The sequence below is a fragment of the Bradysia coprophila genome (assembly GCF_014529535.1).
Source record: "Bradysia coprophila strain Holo2 chromosome X unlocalized genomic scaffold, BU_Bcop_v1 contig_12, whole genome shotgun sequence".
Taxonomy (NCBI): domain Eukaryota; kingdom Metazoa; phylum Arthropoda; class Insecta; order Diptera; family Sciaridae; genus Bradysia; species Bradysia coprophila.
In genome coordinates, this window is record NW_023503293.1 from 4,607,550 (window position 1) to 4,630,118 (window position 22,569).

At 35.6% G+C, this 22,569-nt stretch overlaps 4 protein-coding genes across 4 annotated transcripts in view; 2 read left to right on the forward strand and 2 right to left on the reverse strand.

The window, feature by feature from the left end:
- The window catches only part of LOC119067139 (obg-like ATPase 1), a 28,496-nt gene extending 27,394 nt beyond the window's left edge, over window positions 1-1,102 (forward strand). The window contains exons 6-8 of the mRNA XM_037169937.1: window positions 151-228; window positions 303-744; window positions 806-1,102. Of these exons, the coding sequence (XP_037025832.1) occupies window positions 151-228; window positions 303-744; window positions 806-936 (651 nt within the window). The 3' untranslated portion in view covers window positions 937-1,102. The remainder of the gene's footprint in view (window positions 1-150; window positions 229-302; window positions 745-805) is intronic.
- Window positions 1,103-4,324: 3,222 nt separating this feature from the next.
- On the reverse strand, window positions 4,325-10,602 carry LOC119067135. Its single transcript, XM_037169931.1, has 2 exons — window positions 10,413-10,602; window positions 4,325-6,220 (listed from the first exon to the last, which is right to left on the reverse strand). Exon 2 carries the CDS (start codon window positions 5,874-5,876, stop codon window positions 4,407-4,409), a length of 1,470 nt encoding a protein of 489 aa, XP_037025826.1. The 5' UTR covers window positions 5,877-6,220; window positions 10,413-10,602; the 3' UTR covers window positions 4,325-4,406.
- On the forward strand, window positions 8,325-9,646 carry LOC119067143. The gene is made up of 3 exons (XM_037169940.1): window positions 8,325-8,808; window positions 8,906-9,088; window positions 9,267-9,646. The coding sequence occupies exons 1-3, from the start codon at window positions 8,421-8,423 to the stop codon at window positions 9,560-9,562; spliced, it is 867 nt and encodes a 288-aa protein (XP_037025835.1). The 5' UTR covers window positions 8,325-8,420; the 3' UTR covers window positions 9,563-9,646.
- A 5,055-nt stretch (window positions 10,603-15,657) lies between the features above and the next one.
- Window positions 15,658-21,610, reverse strand: LOC119067146 (ras-related protein Rab-10). Its single transcript, XM_037169944.1, has 6 exons — window positions 21,381-21,610; window positions 20,445-20,513; window positions 20,315-20,356; window positions 20,153-20,241; window positions 16,718-16,807; window positions 15,658-16,642 (listed from the first exon to the last, which is right to left on the reverse strand). The coding sequence occupies exons 1-6, from the start codon at window positions 21,505-21,507 to the stop codon at window positions 16,442-16,444; spliced, it is 618 nt and encodes a 205-aa protein (XP_037025839.1). The 5' UTR covers window positions 21,508-21,610; the 3' UTR covers window positions 15,658-16,441.
- Window positions 21,611-22,569: the final 959 nt, after the last annotated feature.

The window sequence follows — 22,569 nt, forward strand, 5'->3', positions numbered from 1 at the left end:
ATAGTCAGAACAAAAAAGTAACTTTAACTCACTTTGAATTCTTTCATTTCATTAATATTCGATCAGACTCAGATTGACCGTCATTTTGATACCATTTTTATGTAACGATTCCGGATGTCGAATAATTGTTTCCTTTTCTTTATTTTGCAGGACACTCTAGTTAAAGTGAAAGCAGTTCTCTGTGATGAGAAGAAACATATCCGGTTCGCCGATTGGAGCGCTAATGACGTACGTACCAGAATTAATTTACAAAAAATTAAAATTCCCGAATTTCGTTCACCTTTGCAAATCGATTATTTCAGATTGAAGTCCTTAACAAGTATCTGTTCCTTACATCCAAACCGGTCGTCTATCTCGTAAATCTGTCCGACAAGGACTTCATTCGCAAGAAGAATAAATGGCTCGCTAAGATCAAAGAGTGGGTGGACAAGCACGATCCCGGATCGGTGATTATACCCTTTTCGGGCGCATACGAAACGAAATTAGCTGAATTCGAGTCCGATGAGGAACGTAAGGCATACATCGAAGAAGTGAAGTGCCCGAGCGTGTTGGACAAGATTATCGTCACCGGTTACAAGGCATTGAATTTAGAATATTTCTTCACTGCTGGTCCGGATGAAGTCAGAGCATGGACAATTCAAAAGGGCACAAAAGCGCCACAGGCTGCCGGTCGTATCCATACCGATTTCGAGAAGGGTTTCATTATGGCTGAGGTTATGCATTACGCTGACTTTAAAGAGGAAGGTAAAATCGTTTTTCTGACATGAATTCGTTTGATAAGCACTAATCATTCCTGTGTCTGTAGGATCTGAATCAGCCGCAAAATCAGCTGGAAAATATCGTCAACAAGGTCGTAATTATACAGTAGAGGACGGTGACATCATTTTCTTTAAAGCCAACACTGGTGGTGGATTAAAAGATGCTAAAAAGAAGTAAAATCAGTGCCGCCGATGTTCCGATTGAATGATTTACGGCCGATTGATGTAACGCATTGAAAATGTAATCGTTTCGAATTGAAAAAATAGTTTTTCAGATTTCGACTTCAGAATTTGCATTTACAGTTTTGTTACATGCTTTTTTTTAAATAAACAATTCTAACTCATCCGACAGTATTTTACATTTGAAGTGTCCTTCGAAGTACCATGACCGTAACAACAACATGCACGGAGTCCACAGAAGCGATTCGGGGAAAATTAGTTCAAAAACTTACAGGACTCTGTTCCTGTTAGATCTGTACTCAGATTAGATAATAATTATACTTGCCTTTGTCACAGATTAACGGCAACTGGTACCTGTTACAACTGACTTTTTAGAAATATGGGAGATGATTTGAGATGATAAATTTTCACATCTGCTTTCATGCATCTTTCAGTGTTGCATTGGTTAGTGCAAAGCTGTAGATTTTGAGGAGGTAACGAAGGTTGGATATATGGGATAATAAAAAATCATTTCGGCGACGACAAATCATCAAAGGCGAAAAATGCTGCGGCGCAAAAAATTCTTGTTTGGTCGTTGCTCCACTCAAATGCGGTGAGAAGGTGGCGCATTCTCCTAAATATGTTAAATCAGGAGTGGACATTTCTCAATGTAAAAAATGTTGTGTTCTCCTCGGGAACAAATAATAATTCCATCAAACGCGAAGCGAGAACCACAAATCGTTCGAGGTAGAATTTCCTATTTTTAACCTCGCTTCGCTCTTGTTTGAACCTATTGTCAAATCCAGCGAAACGAAGTATCAAACGACTATTTCATTTTTTTGAAATTAATTTTTCGAACATAGAGATTCGTCTGGTATAAGAAATGATTCGAAGTTAAAATGTTTAGTCGGTAAACCTTACGTATTATGAATGGATCGGTGTTTTCAGTTATGGCGTGGTTATCAAACGTAAATTTTGGCAGAAGAAATTCTCCAATAGCAAATATTGGACAAGATTTGCTCGCGTAGCTTCCCCCTCGCTTCAAAAGAAACGACTACAAAAATCAAAAAATGTAGAACACGTACAGCGAGAGAAAATAAAAACGGCACGTTGGCAACGACTAGTCAATTGATTCATTTCAATCCAGGGGAAAAACACTCTCTTTTTTATTGATGTGATTAACATGATTAACCAGTGATTAACATGATGACGAATTGTTGATTTACCAGCATTTGACCGGGGGGAATCGTCGCAAAACTACAAATAAACGTGAAATATAGCGGTTAATCAATGTTAATCACCGATTAACCGTTTGGATTCACAAAACTTATGTTTCTGATTAACAAATTAACTGTATAACCATGTTAATCACAAAATAGTGGTTTCCCCCTCGATTTCAATCATCAAAACTGGGTAGCTTTCACAAGTACTTAAGTTTGAAGTTGCTAGTTTGAAGTAGTGCATTTCGGGCTTAAAGATTAAAGCTTAATTTCCTCTTACCAAAAAAGTACTCCTTGTGAGAGAAAAAGCTGATTTTTGTCAATTTTTGCTTTGTTTATTTGACAGTTCGCTCTCTCACGGGTCTCACACAGACTATCTTTTGTTGAGTGGAAACCATACTTAAAGGACACAAATAACTAAATGTCCTGCTAAATGTCTTCTGTGACAGTGACTACGGTGCCTTGTGCCTAAGCATTTTTAACCGCATAAAATGTGTAGAGCACCGTTTTCTGTGAGAAGGGTCTCTTTTTATCTGCATCCAGATGGAGGAGGACCAGAAATAGAAGAAATTGAAAACGATATTCGGCGAACTTAGGGTGAACTACTTGAATTTAGACAAGCTCACAAGTCGCCTTCTCCACCCTTGTTTTGAATGGAAATTGAACAGTGTGACTTAAATAAAATGTACAGCGGAACTCTAATCTTATAAACGATTTTGTCATATTTCGATCGGTTTCTGTTTTTTTTTAAATCTTTTACTAAATCGCGCATTTCATCTCACGCATGACGGAAGTAACAATATAAGCAGAGTGGGTTTTTTATATGTGGGAAGGATACTTTGAATGCTCGATTGTTGTTGTTTGCTAATATGCAAATATGTCCAAAAATTAAAAAAAATCCATTCTCTCATTGCTTTCGATTTCCACAATTTCAAACTTATTTGTATTGTCAAGTCAAATTCACCTGTTCAGGCTTCGTTTTTGTGCTCAAAAACCGGCTTTAACACGACGGAGTAAAGTTAACCAGGCAGGAGCGCTGATTTGACTAGGGACCTGAATAATCTAGTGGCCTTATTTATTTTGCGAAAATTTTTCAATTTATGTCAGTGTTCATTTGAGTTCATTCTCATACAGCGTATTAGGTCACTTATTTGACGTTTCGAAAATGAACCGCTCCTGCCTGGTTTATTTTACTCTGCCGTGGCTTTAAGAACGCACAATGTTTTATAACATAGGTCACGATATAAGCTGGGGGTTGAGACTGCACTTCTCGACATAATTCTTTAGCATTTAATGCTGTTGTAAAGGCATGTCTAGCTAAAACAACGTTTTTGTCACTTCATTTAGTTGAGTAAATATCGACGAATTTGAATTGATAGTAGCCACTACAGATGCCATGAGAAATGGGATTAAAAAAAAGTTTGCCACCAAAAGTAGTAATTTTTGTTTGTACGATAAGTTGAGTAAATATCATCCGATCTGGATGAATAATTGGACGATGTTTTACTAAAACAGACTAACCAACTTCAGTCGAAACATCAGCGATGAGCGAATTATGCTGCTAATTTTGTCGCTGATCGCTAAATCATTGCTTCAATCTAAATCATTGAAAATTTCAGCACTAATTTTACATTGATAAAATAATGTTTGAGCGCCTACTTTCAGCAATGAAATTTTTAGTCATTCTTTTCATCAATGAAATGCTTAGCGCTATCATTGTGTACATTGGATTATTACAGTATATTGTACATTGATAGAATTCAACAACAATCATATTTTAGTGTCCCGAAATCAATGAATGTATTCACCAGGTATGGTCTAATGTCAAAATTTGTATGTATCACCAACATTTACACAAGGGAGCGGGGGAAATAGCGATTTCATATAAACAAACTCACCTTTCAATGGAAAACATTGAGAGTTGAGTTGTTCATATGAAATCGCTATTTCCTCCGGTTTCATTGCCAAAAATTGTTATGCATAAAGTGCTGAGTCATTGTGCATTGTATGTAACAACAAGAGCGCCGTATCGCGAAGACATTATAGAGGACATTATAGATGCCATTCCAGGGGACATTCTAGACGAAATTACAGGAGACATTATAGATGACATTTCAGAGGACATTATAGACGAAACTACAGGGGACATTAAAACCTTTCTCGAAAGATCGAGAAGTGAAACACTCAGCGCCATTTTCGTTTTGAGTTATATTTATTCAACGGTGTCGTACCACAGTCTGAAAAACATTTAAATATTTTTGAGCATCAGTTATTCATCTTGAAATTCCAAATCGAAATCGATTGCTTGGCCGAATCCTTCCAAATCATCAACAAATTCTTCAGCACGAATGTTCTTGAGAAAATCATAAAAAGGCTTCGCGTCATCATCGACAAGGTACATCATGGTTTCCAAATCTTTGATTTTTTCTTGAGATAATGGTCTTCCTTCTGGCCACAATAGCTCAAGCTTGATATCCTTAAAGCCGTTTGCATCGCATCCCTTTTTCACAAGATTCACTGACTGACTCTCCCCATCAATTATCTTTTTCATTTTGATTGTTAACGGATTCGATTTTTCCATGACAATTTCATGCGTCTCCATCCAACTAACTTTCGTTTTGTTTGAATCCTTTTTTCTGTTGGTTGTGTATTGCAACAGCTTATCCACTGAGTGAAAATCAACGTTGGGCGACATTCGGTTGACCTGAAACTTGTTATTTATTCGGCAGTCCCGCATGATTTGCATGTACTTTTCATCGGTGAAAACTCTTTCATTTGTTTTCAGTTTGCACTCCATATCACCAAAGTCAGAGTCGTTCGGAAGGAAGGAGTGTCCAGATTCCAAAAAACGAAGTGAAATTGTCTCCAAAGATGGGTGATTCTGTAGCGTATGCATCAGCATCAATACTAGCTTAATGCTGCGGTTTTGGCCCCCGCATGAGTCTGACCAAAGCAGTAATTTCTTAACTGGATGAGAGATGGACATTATATACTTTCTTAAACATGAACCGACTTCTTGTGTCCCTTTAGATGCTTCATGTTCGAGCCACACGTTAAAAATTCCTTGATTAGTACTGCCGACGTGTATCCCAAAGTTGTATAAGTTCAATTGTCGGAGATAATAAACGATGTTTGTTGGTACCTTCGGCAGAACGAGGACCTTTTGTAAATCGAACGTCAATGTTTCAATTTCGTCGTCAATCTTTGCCCGTTCCAGATCGTCGTTCATTTTTTTCCTTAGAAAATCTGCACGGTCAACATGGCTTTTATGCCATTCATCGTTTACCTGACGATCTATTCCAACAGCTGTTTTAGATTTCACGAAGCAATAATCGCACTTTTTGCAAGTGTCTTTCTTCGCTACTTTGAATCGAAGATTGAAATCTTCATAAAACACTTTCTTGTAAAATGATTTGCTGACCGGGTTTTGAAATTTTTCTTTGTACAATCGGTACATAATCCCTAAGTTCAGAGATGAATGCAAAAATTTCGATTTTGTTTGGTTGCGTGTGTAGTGGGACACGTACTTAGGAAACGACGATATATGATTCTTCACCTCTTCTCTTTTCGCTGAAGGAAATTTATTCCATCCACAAATCGCCTTTCCCCTTTCATCAACAAATTTCTCATTACTAAGCTTCTTTAAAGCTACGGTAATTCGACCAGGACCGATTTGTAATGTTTTGAGCAATGCTGTTTTGCAAACGTCAATACCAAAGATTGTATACTTTCGAGACATTAGCCGATTTCTCAAGTGTGTTTTTGAGTATGAACGTTTTTTAAGTTGTTCAGACACGCTTCGTAATAAATATGCACAACGACCCGAAAATTCGCCAATAGACCAATAATGGTTGAAAAGCCGCTTGCGCAATCGTAATGGTACGGATGTAGTGCATTGTTTTGAACATGGACAAACGAAGCTTTCATTAAACGTTTTTTCAATAACAACGTTTCCTCGGGTGTTGACGTGAGTTTTGTTATTGTTAAGGAGCCTTTTTCTGTCTGCCCGATTCTGTCCTGGAACTTTTAGATGCCTTCCACGTTTTGGTCGGCCTTTTTGTTCATCGCATACAAAAGAGTTCGCTGAAAAATCATAAACAAATATATCTCTCAATATCTTAAAGCACGCTCAAGACTAATGATTGGTAAACGTTTGGCTATGGCTAACTCGTTTTACGGTACAATACTCCGATTTTTTCATTATAAATTTTGAGACTGCCGAAATCGAAATAACTTGTGCAATTCGGATTTTATTATCGATCATTTGAGTCATTATATTTCAGTAAATTCTAATTTCTAGCAATCAACTTATGAGTCATACTACAGTTAAATACGGATTTTTAATAAGTAAGACATCTGCCATAGGACTGTCTATTGGAAATTTTGAAATTACACAAACACTGAACATTGTAAAGCGTTATAATTTAGAATTTTTTACTTGATCGATGGCTACAAAAGATCGTATTAATACGAACCTCTAGATGAGTGCTTCATATTGCAGAACTTGATTCAATACTTCAATATGTTAAAAGAAATATTTTCTGAAACGTTTTATCCTTTATTCGTTCGAATAAAAATGAAATTGGAATCGTTAGACTTCTACGTTTAAAGCTACTTTGTTATTTTGTCAAATAAATAACTAGATTTTTAAGTAGAACTAGCACTGCTACCCAGAATTCGCCCGGGTCGCTGTATAATGCTGTTGCACATCAGTGTTGCACAACTAGTGCCCAATAAAGCACTTTGCACTCGATGCCGTAAATAACTATTTTGTTGATATTTTTCTCTAGTATAGAGGTTTGCAAAGGGGTGAAAAATGTTAAAAAAAACGCGCACGGCCTTTTTGGCCGAACCCAGACGTCACTCTCGTTTTGATCGTACATGATTATAGTCTTTCTTGAGAAAGACTGTATGAACATATGGATTGTGACTCCTAACGGTTTTTTTCAGGCCTCTCCTGTCAGTTACCACCAAGTTGGTGACCAACTAATTTATATGAATTACCACAAATCATGGTTCACACAACTCTTGATTCACAGAAAACATTTTTATTAACGAAATTTATTTAAAATTATTAAATTTGTGGTTTAATTACGAAGCCAAATGTTCAATCTTCACAACAAAATTGACCTTTGATTATTAACTTCAATTGGTTCCTGGAAAACAACGTTCAAAGTTAAAAATGGTACAACTGCAAATCACGGTCAGTGACCTTATATACCTAAATAAATCCTATATAGACTTTACAATCACAATTTTGTTTTAAAGACTTGCCATCATATTCTCACAATCACAAAAACACAATATGATTTAGTTCCAGGAAATTCAATTCTACCAACATGTGATCTGGTTTTTAACAATCACTGCGAAATGAGTGTACGTTTGCACATACTATATTACTCACTTGCAACAATCTATTGATTATGATGTCGATGAATAGGGTGGATCGAATATTCATATTAAGTTTTGAAATAGGGTTTTTATTTTTAATTATATTTTGTCAATTGTATTTTGAAATGTTGAAAATAATGACATTCGATTTTTTAATTGATCATTTTGGTCGATCGGAAAAATTCAAATTTCTGTCAGATATCGATTTTCAGGTTTTGTTATGTAGCCGTAAATATGTTTCTTTTTAGCGAAATTGTATTTTGTTACAAGTTTTGTACTACACTCAACTCAATTTTGATAGTAAGAAATTCATGTGTTCGGTTGTTCTTCTAAGTTCTAATAGTTCCACACTTTCATCAATAAATTGCATAAAAACTGATAACTAAATTGAGATTGTATCTAACAATTTTAACCCTCTGTTGCAATTCACGCCATAAGTGCGGTTAAAATTCAAATTGGAAAGTGCGGAGGTCTTTCTAATGTAGCGTCATTTTCATACAAGGAAACGTTGAAATGCACTTTTCGGTTCACTTTTTCATCGAATCGTTCACTTAAAATTCAAATTTTAGGCACACTTATGGCGTGATTACTGCTGCATCAGCTTTCTTTCAATAACTTTTATGTAAAGGGTAAAATCTTTTCCAATATTTCAACGACAAAAATTGAAACATCGAAAACTAAAATGCAATGATATTTTTACACGAAGATTTTGATAAGAAAACTTATTATACAAAATATTTACACTTGTAACAAATTGGTCTAATGATCCATCCTAATACTAGACATGTAACAAAAATTGAATCGAAGCATATTCAAATCGAGCTTATTTTGACCTTGCTGGCAGTCGTGTTTGATTTACTTATAATTTAAATTGTTCAAAAACTCATTTGAAATGAGTTCAGAAGACGAGTTATTTAATAAATATATTTGTGTTGACAAAGGTTATACGGATTGTGAAAGCGATGAGAACGATTCTCACCAGAACGCAGATCATAGTAAAGAAAATACGAAGAAAATTACTGCTGGACAAATAGAAATGTTAACGTTGAACATGGAAGGTCGTTCTGATGGATTCACCAAAGGAAAAATGAAATCATCTGCAGGAGCTGATAAGTTGTTGGCGGAATGGGATCGATTAGCAAATGATTTAAATGCGATTGGCCCACCTAAACATCCAACTTCGAAGTGGAGAAGAATCTGGACCAAAATGAAGTCCAGAAAAAACAAACGTACATCTTCGTCCGCTCTTCGTACTCTTAACGATAACAAAAAAGGCAAATGTACGTAACGTGGTGTCGAATATTTTTGTATTTTCAAAAACATGCGAGTTCCTTTGGAAACACCATTGATTACCTAGACAAATTTTGAATTTTAAAGATAGACATCCGACGTCGCCGATTGCGAATGAGTTGAACGAAACTATCCAATTTGAAAATGTTCGAGACGTTACAGGTGAGCGTGGTGAGAGTATTGACGATCAGCTAGTATACTGCTTTGCAAAACCAAAAAATGAACAGTCATCAGTTCCTCGAAGTCAAGACGAAATCAAAGAAGCTACCGGTAAGTCTAGAATTTTACCCATTCATCGACATCTAGTGCGATAAAATACCTTCATACAAGTCTTGTTTCATGAATTGCAATCGACGATGTAATTCTTAAACCAATGCATGTACCGGTACCAGAAATATTGTTGAGTCTACCGAAATGTTATGTAACGAGTTTCTTCTTACATTTTTAGATCAACCATCTACGTCATGCAAACAGGTCTATCGCACATCGAGTGGTAAAGTTGATAATAGAATAATCACCGCCGACCCGGTGGAATCGGTACTGACTTCAAAAATTGAGCAACAACTTTCACAAATAGTAAACGCAATTTCTTCAATTAGTGAGCAGCAAGCAATTTCAAATGAAGCAATAAATCAGAAGCTGAACGGCTTAGCTAAAAAGCAGGCCGACATGAATATCAAACTGAATGTAATAGCCAAGACAATTGGTATTGATTTAGACGACGTAACGGCCGATAATTTATAAATTCATAAATTTTATGAGCTCATATTCAGTGTTCACGTCAAGTCAAGTCTGCCAATAAAGTACTTGTTTCTATATAATAAAAGTGGAAAAAAAACTTTACATTTTTGTCTATTCGGTAAAAGGAAGTATGTCTGACGAAAATATATCTGTCCAAAAGAAACGAGCAATAATCCGGAGCAATGTTTCTGCAGACAGATTTTGGTGATGCGTTTACAGTCAGTACACTGATAAATTTTAACTTAAAGGATTAATAGTCTACCAATATCGAATGTAGCTGAAAAGTAGTCATTAGCAGTTTTATCCCATTTTTAGAAGACGAACAATTATTTTAATGACTGAAAATACAAATCGAATCAATTCAAATTTGAGCAATGGGCAATTCCATGGTGGTTCGATGTGGAAAACGGCTAAAATTTGTTAACTGTTAAGTTCATTGTAATTTTACATGTCTTTTCAAATGATGAGCTAATAAACGTAACTAACTAACTTGCTGCCCCTCAAGTAGTGATCAAGTCTGACTTTTGGAATCCAGAGTTAATTAGTAATAACACGGCACTTATTGTGACTCCGCTGAAGTAGTTGCAAATATTGCTGAAAAAACGAAGTCTTACAACATTGCGGTGAAGGCTAGATTGTTTTGACATGACACTACTGGTGCTACTTTAGCCGAAATAATGGCAAAAGCAGTTCTCAAAGTTTCGGCGATAAGAAATCCGTAGGGCACCGGAAATACTCTCAAAATCTCCGTTCCTACATCACCAATTCCCAATTTACACGGATTTGCCCATTGTGGCCAGAAGGAAGACCATTATCTCAAGAAAAAATCAAAGATTTGGAAACCATGATGTACCTTGTCGATGATGACGCGAAGCCTTTTTATGATTTTCTCAAGAACATTCGTGCTGAAGAATTTGTTGATGATTTGGAAGGATTCGGCCAAGCAATCGATTTCGATTTGGAATTTCAAGATGAATAACTGATGCTCAAAAATATTTAAATGTTTTTCAGACTGTGGTACGACACCGTTGAATAAATATAACTCAAAACGAAAATGGCGCTGAGTGTTTCACTTCTCGATCTTTCGAGAAAGGTTTTAATGTCCCCTGTAGTTTCGTCTATAATGTCCTCTGAAATGTCATCTATAATGTCTCCTGTAATTTCGTCTAGAATGTCCCCTGTAATGGCATCTATAATGTCCCCTATAATGTCTTCGCGATATGGCGCTCTTTTTGTTACATACAATGCACAATGACTCAGCACTTTATGCATAACAATTTTTGGCAATGAAAGTACAAACCAGGTATACGGACAAACCGGAGGAAATAGCGATTTCATATGAACAACTCAACTCTCAATGTTTTCCATTGAAAGATGAGTTTGTTTATATGAAATCGCTATTTCCCCCGCTCCCTTGTGTAAATGTTGGTGATACATACAAATTTTGACATTAGACCATACCTGGTGAATACATTCATTGATTTCGGGACACTAAAATATGATTGTTGTTGAATTCTATCAATGTACAATATACTGTAATAATCCAATGTACACAATGATAGCGCTAAGCATTTCATTGATGAAAAGAATGACTAAAAATTTCATTGCTGAAAGTAGGCGCTCAAACATTATTTTATCAATGTAAAATTAGTGCTGAAATTTTCAATGATTTAGATTGAAGCAATGATTTAGCGATCAGCGACAAAATTAGCAGCATAATTCGCTCATCGCTGATGTTTCGACTGAAGTTGGTTAGTCTGTTTTAGTAAAACATCGTCCAATTAGTCTATCGATGGCTGGTAGTTTCTTATAAGACGAATTTAAGAATTTGAAAATTATCCTTCGTTTAATTACTCCGTTTACTCTATTTTCGAGTTGGTCTCCTTCGTGATAATTTTCACGTTGGAAAACTGATTTTTCTCACAAGAAATACATTCAGTTTCGTCACAGTCTATAGGAGAATGATGTTTAAAAACTAAGAAGAAATGTAATAGAGTTTTCCAATATTTTAGTACATAGTGTCATAAAATTACTGCTGTCACTGCGCTTATTTTTATGTGTGTCACCATATGAAACATTTGTTCTGTAATGACAGATGTGAAATTGGTTCACATGAAAATAAGCTGCCAAGAATGAAATACTATGAAAAAAATGTGGTGCCTCTACAGGCCGACCAACTTGTCCCATAACCTTGCAGCCTTACGAATGTAAAATGATCACAATTTACTTTGATAAAATAAAAGCTTTATAGCCTATTAAAAAAAAACACAACCTCACTTTGAAGTTTTAACGAACAAATTTGTTTGAGTTGCGGTTATGTTTGCTTCGGCCTGTCAAAATTCGTTTTTACCGTACAATGGAAGAAATCTATAGAGATCATTTCGATTTTAGATTTTCGGTTCATTTCGAAAAAAACTCTTTTTTTTTGTTGGGGTTAAAACAAAAGCAATTATGAATAATTTTACTCAACTCTTTGAGAAATGAGGTAAAAGAAAAGTTTCGTGCCAAAAATATCGTAGGATGTGGATGAGTAGATGGTTTATGTTGTATGGTGTGGTGTATCTTAGTACTGACATGATTCTTATCGGTCTAGTCCAGTGAAGAATCGCCAAAGTCAAATCGCAAAAAAAAATCTCCAACGTGTGAAGAAACGTCCAGGAACTTAAGGAACTGTGGCGTTTTTTCTCCACAATTCTTGACTGATTTATTTACTTGTCAAGAAAAATCGTCACAGAGTGAAGAAACGCCGAGAGACACAAAGAATGATGGATTTGTCTTAATGGCATTTCTTCAGACTTAGGCGATTTTTCATGGCGTTTTTTCACACTTTGTCGATTTTTTGCGGTGATTTTTCTAATCAACCAAAAGTGATAATGATTTTGTTTGATCTTTTTATGAAAGGTAACGCAAAAGCGTTATGTTAGACAAAACGTAAGACGTTTCGTCCGATTTTTTAGTGCGTCGGAAGACATTTCATGCGTTTTCTTCAATTTACCCGCTTCATCACACTTTGGCGATTTTTCTTGGCAATTCATCTTTTTTGGTTGATTACCAAGAAAAATCGCCAGAATGTGAAGAAACGCCAAGAAATGTCGCCAATTTGTGATAAAACTACAAGAAACATAGTGAATTGAAAATTTGTCTTTGTGCAACGCACTTTTGACATGAGCAGTTTATCAAACAAATTTTGACACTGCAAGAAAATCTGGAAGCACTTTTGTGTTGCTTTGTGGTGTTTCTTCACACGTTGGCGATATTTCTTGGCGTTTCTTCAAATACACTCCTTAGGCGAAACCTAAATCGAATTTGAGCGAGTTTGACCATGTCGATTGATCTCCCGAACTTATAAATCCACTTATACAGTGTTAAAAGAGAGTTTTCATTTTGACATATCACCCATTTGGATAAGTTAAATTAACTCCATTATTTTCGTCGAATAAAAAGATTATAGTAAAAAAAATTAAAAATTAACTGGTTTTTCCTCTAATTAGATACAAATTTTGACATATTAACCATCGGGATCAGTTTAATTAACTGGTTTTTAGCCCTGTACGAAGTACGAAGGGGCTTATAGGATTACGATGCCGTGTGTAGTTGATGGAATTCGAAGCAGACGGTAAGGGCAAAGTGTTTGCCTATGTTCATAGATAACGAATCCGCAATAAAAATTTTGTCCGTCCGTCTGTCACGTCGATATCTTGAGTAAATCAAATCCGATTAAAAAAAAAAATTCCCTGAAAGATAGTCAAAATAGTAAGGCTAAGTTCGAAGATGGGCGATTTTGGGTCGACCCTTCCGGAGCTGGAGCCCAATAAGTGCCTAACTGTTTTTCGACGATATCTCCAGACATTTAAGCACTACACTTGTAAGTGATACGTCAAATGAAAGGTATTTACAATACCGATCGACAAAAAAAAGTTTATGAAAATTGGATGACCGACTCGTGAGTTAGACCCCTTGGTGTGAACTAGGTACAGGACGGCAAGCCGTTTTTGCTTGTAGGTTGGCCAAATTTGAACGTATTTAGATGGATTTTGCTTCATTTGATAGGTATTGACCGTACCAATCAGGGAAAAAAAAGTTTATGAAATTCGATTCACCGGAGCGTGAGCTAGGTCTCTTGGAGTGAGCTTATATGTGGCTACTCGGCCGTACAGTGAAGGTGGTGTTTTTTGTTAATATCTCGAGTAAACTTTGACCGAATTTCAATTTTTTTTTGTTTGAAAGGTACTAACGAATGTAAAGCAGCCGAACTACTTTCCATCTCCTAACAAAATGGCCGTCGGCCGCCATTTTGGATTTTTGTAAAATCAATATAAATCGGTGAAAATGATACTTACTTAATTTTAGGTCAATTCGAAATTTGTGTTACATTTGAAAGGAACGTCGTACGGGGCTTCGTAATTGCGCTATGCGCAATTTTTAAGACGTACACACTTCATAAGAATTTTACTTTACCGACGTTTACGGGCGCAGAAAACATATCTTTAGATTAGAGAGCTTACCTGCCATAAGCTTAACAGCTCTTCCTTTCCAAAAAGGATTTGATCGAGATTACCGCTCAATCAGCGGGTAGAACTACCTTTTTATGCCGGTGTTCATGCACCAACATTACCAAAGGTGAGGCCAGAGCCCATCTCAACCCTTACTGCACTTTCCCCGGGAGCAGTACCCCAGCGCATAAAGCGCAATTGAACCGACAGCCACCACGTTTCAGCCAAGGATAGGCTCCTCAACCATCGCTGGGCCCGATACCGAGAGTTTCTCTGGTTCTCGGGGGGCGCAGTAGGCTTACGGTAAGAGTAGGGCGACGGACGAACTAGGGTCACGTACGCAATAGATGTACGGGTTTGTACGGGGCTCAGTCGCAGCAAACGCTCCGACTGTTCTGACGGCTCGTTTCCACTGTTTTTACGCTCTTTTGACACTGTATACATTTTAACAGTCAAGGGACCTGACCCGCCGCTTGGTTGGGAACAAGTTTTTAATTAGAAGAAATATAACCAGCCCGTTTTCAAATTATCTGAGAAGTTGATAATTCTTCCTGTAAATAGAAAAATTGTCTTTGGTACAAAACTACCAGTTGTATTTGTTATCCAGTTGGAGGTAATCAAATCTCCCAACAGGGGTCAAATAAAAGCCGTTGGATTTGTTGTTACATTATAAAAATTAATTTAATAAAAATTACCGAAAAGCAAAAATTATAACATAACACTTGTTCGTAAATAGTAAAAAACTGAGCTATAGATAACGTAACGTCGCTACAAATATTATGCTTAATTTCAGAAAAAAAAATAATAAAAAGAGAAACTGTACACAAACTAGTTTATGGTACACTTAAAATACAATGATTGAAAGAATGATTGACCGTGCAAACATATCGCAAAATCATTTATCTCCGCGCACCAAATCCTCTGGATTGCTTTTGTTTCATCATTGTAAGAATACGAAGAATGTTTTTTACACGCTTTATGATACGAAAACAGACGAAATCACGCGCCGACAGTTATCGGAAACCATAGTTTTTTAGATCTCTCTAACCTTGTAAACAGGTCTAGGGATAGAAATGATGTTTTACTCGCTTGCGACCTGGGGAGATTACGGCTGCATTTCTCTGTTCTCTTCTCTATTTTCTACCATCAAATCTGCGCACAGAAGTTGCACAAAATGTGTTTGTAATGTGTACATAATGCAGCCGTAATCTATCTCCTGTTTTGAATTGATGTATACGAAGGCAAAGCGAACTCTTTCACTCTCTTTTGATCGTTTTTTTTTCTTCTGTTTTTCGTATCATAAAAGCGTGTAAAATTGTGCTCATAATATGGAGAGAACACACTCAATCACAGTGTGTGCGTGAATTCGTATACCACGAGAAAGTAGTTTTGCAAACGTACGTATGTTTCATACTTATGCAAAATAATTCTTTCGGCAAACGAATTCACACGTATACTGTAATTCAGTGATTTCTCTCCTTATGATGAAAATAACTAATTGATTGGAGTAGTGGTGGTGGTATGACATTTTTGTAAGCTCTGTGGCCAGAAATAATTAAGGAGTCATGGGGATAAACGATTTTGTCACATTTCGATCGGTTTCTGTTTTTTTTTTTTTATTCTTTTACTAAATCGCGCATTTAATCTCATTCATGACGGAAGTAACAATATCCGCAGAGTGGGTTTTTCATATGTGGGAAGGATACTCTGAATGCTTGATTGTTGTTGTTTGATTTTGTTGTTGCTTGCTAATGAGTTAGAAAAAAGCTTGAGGAAAATTTACGACATTTACACATTGAAAGAATTTTGGTTTTTGGTTTTTGAAAGTATAAATTAGATTTCGGTGTGCTGTTCATTTTGTAAGTTTTATTTGTTTTCTTATAAATTGTTCCATCAGTTTTTATTATTTAATTCTTTTAGATGTTTTGAATGCTTATTTGGTTATGTATAATATTATTATCAAAAGATGGCCGTCTTAGGTAAAAATCGTTAATCAAATTGTTTTGTTTTGTTTAAAAAAAAGCTTTGAAATTCTTGATACAAAAGTTCAAAAACTTTATCAGTCAAAAATGTAGCGTTTTTAGCATCATCTTACGACTAAGACGACTAAAAAATTTACTGTCTTAGGTTTGAATTCTAATTAAATTAACAAAAAAGCCCGAAAATGTCCAAAAATTAAAAAATTCCTTTCTCATATTGCTTTCCCATTCATCAAGTCAGTTAAATTTTTTTGACGTTTCTGTGACTCCATTTCGTTTTTGTAATTTCTTCCTTTTCGATAAATTTAATTATGAAACGAGCAATCCGATACGCTTCTCTCTCTCTCTTTCTTTCCCTCTCTCTCTCTTTCTCACAATCTGTTGTTTTCTTTTTTTTTCTACAGCCTAATCTATTGCGCACAACAACCTTTATAGGAGGGTTGTTTGTCTTGGCCACGATGATCGACAATCACTCTTTCGGCATTTTCCGTTGTATTTTGACCGGATGTTTTGTCCAGAATCGCTTCGGCTAGTTCACAAAATGCTCGTTCGATATTCACATTGGCTTTAGCTGATGTCTCCATAAATCGAATGCCATGTTCGCGTGCAATCTGAACAGAGGGAATTCGTTAAAATTATTAATTTGATTTTTCGCACGGATTCGCTTTTTTTATCAATTGACTAACCGCTTCTCCTCTGTCTTGGCTGACGACTCGTTTATCTGGCATGTCACATTTGTTACCCAAAATCATTTTCTCCACATCTTCATTTGCATGCTGAAAGAGAATTAGACGAATTTTATGAAATTATCGACGATCTGAATCAGAAATTAAATTTTCTAAAGTAAAACCGCAGTAGTTAGCTCATTTTACGGTCGTGTTCGTACATTGAGAAATACGCCGCAGTTTTTCTATAGCTATGAGGAGTCCTCATTGAGGACCTAGTAGCCCTAACAGTTTCTCAACTTAGGGCCGTCTTTTATTTCATATTCTAAAAAATATATTTTCGAATACGTTGCACGATTTGCGGTTAAACCACGACGTGACACCTTCCCTCAACCCAGGTCCTATTTTGAAGAATTTATTTTTGAGAAATTTTTAATTCGAGAATAAATTTAACGAAAATATAGGTCTTGCCATTAATAGATTCAAATGGATCTATTTTCTACTCCGAAACTTTGAACAATCAGCAGTAGATTATTTGGTACGGTTGTTTAGTCTTCTAAAGCCTAACTTCAATGAGTAATTGTATGTTGTGTTATGAGTGCTGTAATGTTGTTTTTTTTCAGCACTAGCCCAAGTTTCTCGCTCAGCTTGTATGGAAAATTGGGTCGTGTGCTGAAGAATGTAATTCTCAAAACGTGCGGTTTTTCATTGATTTTTCTATTGATTTTCCATTCTTTTGTTAGACAACATTGAGATGCGTTGATGGTTGAAGATTGAAAGAATGGAATTTCGCAAAAGAAAAATTCATATGATTTACAATTCATGAAACTGTCCACAATAATGTCCATTTGATGACTTTATGAATTGGCAGTAGCTACTTTATGGAAGTAGTATGGAGTACTTGTCAGTCTATCTTTGCACGGTCGCCATTGCAACCGTTGCGATAGCAACATTTTCCATACCAGCCGAACAGTGCAGCAATTTTCTCGATAGTTACCATGACATGTCATACTTGTTTTTGAAGTTGTTCACACTCGGAAGCAGAGCCTATTTTTAGAAAATATTTTCTAAAATTTCTAGAATTTTCTAGAATTTTACAATTATTCTTCTTTGACAAATCATTAGAAAATAGTCTCTTATGTGAACACTGAGGTTTTTTTGCAATGTTTTTTTATGTAAACAGTCGAGGAAGGGTATATAAGTCGAAGCCATGTGTGAAAATGCGTTGTTGGCTTTGAGTAAAAATGCAAATAGTTGTTTATGTTGATGTAACCTACTGTGAGAAAACGCAATAGTTCACTAAAATTGGCACAAATTCTGAGTTTTTTCGTGGTAGGTTATCTGCCAAATCTCCAGGTGATTGGGGAGCAAGCGGTCTCCGATTTTAACACGTTACCGGTTATTGAGACTTATTAACTTTAGGCACAGCGGAAAGTTCTAAGGGTGTCGAGGAATACCTCCAAATAAATTTCTAAAAATCAAAAATTTGACTTTTGATTTTTAGAAATTTATTTGGAGGCATTCCTCGACCCCCTTAGCACTTTCCGGTGTGCCTAAAGTGCCTGCTCGAGCATTATCCCCTACGTGTTGAGTGATAGCTCGTTGGATTTATCTTTCACTTTTTATAAAAAAAAATATTTTCTGCGTTTATAAAAGCGTTCAAAAGTGAAGACATGTCAGAGGGTACCGAAAACAGTTTTTTTACCGGACTCACTTTTGAACGCTTTTCACAGAAAACACCTTTTTTAGAAAAAGGGAAAGACACGCGTTTCCTAGAATTGAAAAACGAATGCAACGAGCTATCACTCAACGTTTGTTCCCAAAGTTAAAAAAAATCACCTGAAGATTTGGCGATATCACTCTTAAATACTGGATTTTAGATTATTTTTGATGATATAAAATGAAAACAAAATAAAATGATCGAGTCTGGTTTTTGACAATTGAATTTCAATTGTCAAAAACCAGACTCGATCATTTTATTTTGCTTTTACCTTATTTTCACCAGAAAGAATCGTTTTTGAAATTGTCAGAGAAAGCGTCTTCTCCCGCACTAAAGCTCCGATAAAAAAAAATATGTTTTTGAAAAATGTACGACCGCAATAAAGACAACGAATGTGTTAGCTTTCAACAGGAAATAGATTTGGTTGTAGCAGTTTGACAAGCTCTGAGAAAACTGTCGTCCTCTTTTTAAGGGACATGTCCTCTTTTTTCGGCTCGTTCTTCTTTTTTACAAAAATTCTAAGAACATCACTTTTTTGATGAAAACGTCCTCTATGTCCACTTTATTTCAGGTCTTCTTCTTTTTTAAGTAAATTTGATGCAGCTCATACCTAAAGAACGAAAAATTTTCGCTGCGCAGCATTAACCATTAATCTTCACTGTCAGAGAATCACTGAAAGGTAATACAAAAAAATCTTAATCTCAAAAAAAAAAAAAAAAAAAAATCACACGCTCCGCTCGCATTAAAAGTATAAAATAGTGTAGCGTTGTGCGAGATACCAATGATCACGCAAGGATAAGGTAAAACGAAGTCTGTGTTTAGGTAATATGGAGTGGATGTTATCACTGAGAAGGAATCCAAAAGAATATCAGTACGACTTCAGTCCATATTGCACAGAGCATATTTGAATATTTTTGTTTTCAGCATGAAGTGTGGAGGAAGTTACGCAATAGTTACACAAAGTGCATGTATACAGTCGTTGTAATTCCGCGTCAGAGATTCACTTTTCATCCTCTTTTTTGAATGTGAAAGCGTCCTCTTTTTGTCCTCTTTTTTGACGCCGAAATGTTCTCTTTTCATTATTTTAGTAGTACATTTTTCAAAAAGGATTCTGATGAAAAGATATCATGAAAATTGAAATAAGAGACGCGCAAATGTAGACTACAATTTTAACTGAGCATCGATGCCTCCTAAAACATATAAGTTAAATGAGTACAATTGAAGAAGGATCGCTACTCGGGATACGAAAAGTTTAGGCACTATTCGCACTACTGCAGATTTAAGACGAATCGACACAGCGCTAAATTGTAGCCTGAATTTGTGCGAAAAAATGATATATTTTTGATGATTACTTAGTATCCGCGTCCTTTTTGGACCATCATTTATTATTTTTACTCAAAGCCAACATACTTTAACACAAAACGATGGTCCATCCGTTTCCATCATCGAAAATATATCATTTTTTCGCACAAATTTAGGCTACAATTTAGCCCTGTGCCGATTCGTATGAAATAATAATTATGATCTCTACACAGCACTGATCGAAAGTGGCCCAAACACTGATGAGCATCTAAGCGACGTATGGATTGGCAACACAATACTCCACTCAAATTTATTTGTTCCATTCAACAATTAGATCAAATTGAAAATTAATTGAATGTGAAAGAGGTGACGACATTAGTAGTCTAAACTTAAATGAACTATGTAAATTATGGCATCATGTAAAATTCACTCACCTCATCAATATTCCTTAACCATTTCACTATATTTTCGAAACTTTTTTCATTTGTGATGTCATATACTAGCATAATCCCCATTGATCCACCTAAAACACCGAAAAGAAGACAAGAATAGTTTAAATGATTGAGCTTCCAGCAAAGATTATCTGATAAAGTTACGGTAATATGACGTTGTGATTGTGTGGAATCGTTCTTGACCCGCTGCAATAGAACGAAAAATGGTTTTGAATGTAAAATCACTATTCCGCTAAAAAATAATTAATTAATTTTCACTCAAAAATGCGCTCACCTGTATCCCATATTTGCAATTTGATCTTTTTTCCTCGCAGTTCGACTGTTTTGATTTTGAAATCGATTCCTGTGAACAGACATTCAATTAGCTAAGTGATAAATGTGGGCAATTATTCGGAGAAAAAATAAAATGTTTTCTTATTGAATCATAAAATTATACACAAAAATTATTACATTATTGAATGATACCACGGGTGTACCACTTTACCATAAAAATTGTCGTAAAATACCATCGATGTTAGGCAATTGCCGAAGTCAATTAAAAGTTACTATAAACAGAAAAACGTTCGAAAACTATAACATTCAGAAAATTAAAAAACGATTCGATGTTTTTGAACGACATTCAACAGGGCTGGTACAAAAATCAAAAATGTTCTAAGCAGCGACAATAAAAATTGTTCTAAGTTACACCCCTGTGAATGATACTCTGCTCTGCAGTATGTGTCGGATGTTATATATATTTTCTGTGCAATACAATAATAAAAAAACAAGAAATTTTCATACGCAATTTTATCTAGAGACTTAGGAGACATATGAGCTATGTTTATATAAAATGAAAAACTTAAATTACATAAGATAGCAACTTGATACACTTTAACTACAAGACAGTGTAACAAAGTGTGTCTTTATCAACAAATTGTTGCTATCGTCAAAATGTTATTGCGAATTACGTTCTAGTCATCGACTCCATAAAAGGATAAGAATTTCTACAGAATTGACTACAACGAGGTCTTTTCATTGAAATTCTGTTTTTTTTAAGTAAATAAAATAAAAATATTTTTGTCAAAATTCTGCTGAAATGAAATTGAATTTAATTAATTAACCGCATACATATTATGTATGCAATAATACTAAAAACTCTATAACACTACGCCCTAATAAATTTCACAGACAATGAATAACATTTTGTATATAAAAAAAAAATTTGACTTGCCTATCGTTGATATAAATGTCGATGTGAATGCATCATCGGAAAAGCGAAATAATATGCACGTTTTGCCCACACCAGAGTCGCCAATCAACAGCAATTTGAACAGCAGATCATAGGTTTTTTTGGCCATTGTTTATGAATTGTTTTTTAGAGAAGAAACCCTTTCGATTTTCAAATAGAATTTCCTTTCGTTAATTTTCTCGTCACTTAGTAGCACTTCGAATAATGACAATTTGTTGCATCGGTAGTGGTAATCGGTAATGGTAATATTAATGAACGGTATGACAACTTCTTTCGTTTTCATGCAATTTTATTGTAAAGTAAATAATGGCGGGAAAATTTGAATATACTGAAGACAAATCTGTTGTGGGTTACAGTTTCCTCGTAATGTGTTGATGTTACTAATGATCGTGGTACGAATACACTGAGTCGTTATAATTTCTTTCCTGAAAAATCAAATGTACAGCGAGACTAAGTGAATCCTCTCTTTTAATCGGTCTGCATTACCTGGTATACTATCGTAACCGCATAAAACCCTTAGAGATGTGAAATTGTGAGAGAAAATATATGAAATTCTCTCACACATTCCAAGGCGAACTTGCCTGCAAATAGGGTTTTTCCTTTTACGGAGGCTATTGGCAGGCGCCTGCCAATAGTATTTTTCCTTTTACAAAGACTATTTGCAGGTGAAATGGCCTGCCAATAGCATCTATGCATTTTTTACGGTGTTATGATGAAGGAGAAGAAGAGATTTTGACAAGTACCCCAAGGAAAGTTATAATAACTAGTCTTCGTTTTCTCGCTCTGATTATAACAGTCTATTGCAGTCAGTTATTGAAGTTAGCTGGAAGATTTTCATGACCAGCTACGATAATAACTAAATAAACGAGCGCATCGATTTTAATTTTTTTACGGGTCAGGCCATAACGTTGGAGACGTCCAAATAAAAATTTGGAACCTCGGACGTAATGTACTATTAAGAAATTCGCATTCGATACGTAGTAAAGTAGTAGTAGTTAGTGGTGTAACGCTACGCACATAATTTTGGCTAATTTATCGCCAGCATTTGTCAGCTGAAAGAATATCTCTGACGTGATCAGACGGTAACAAAGGCTCCACAAACGTTCAGCCCCAGCCCCTGTTTAGCGTGATATGTGATTTTTCATGTTACAACCTTGACGTTTGGATTAAT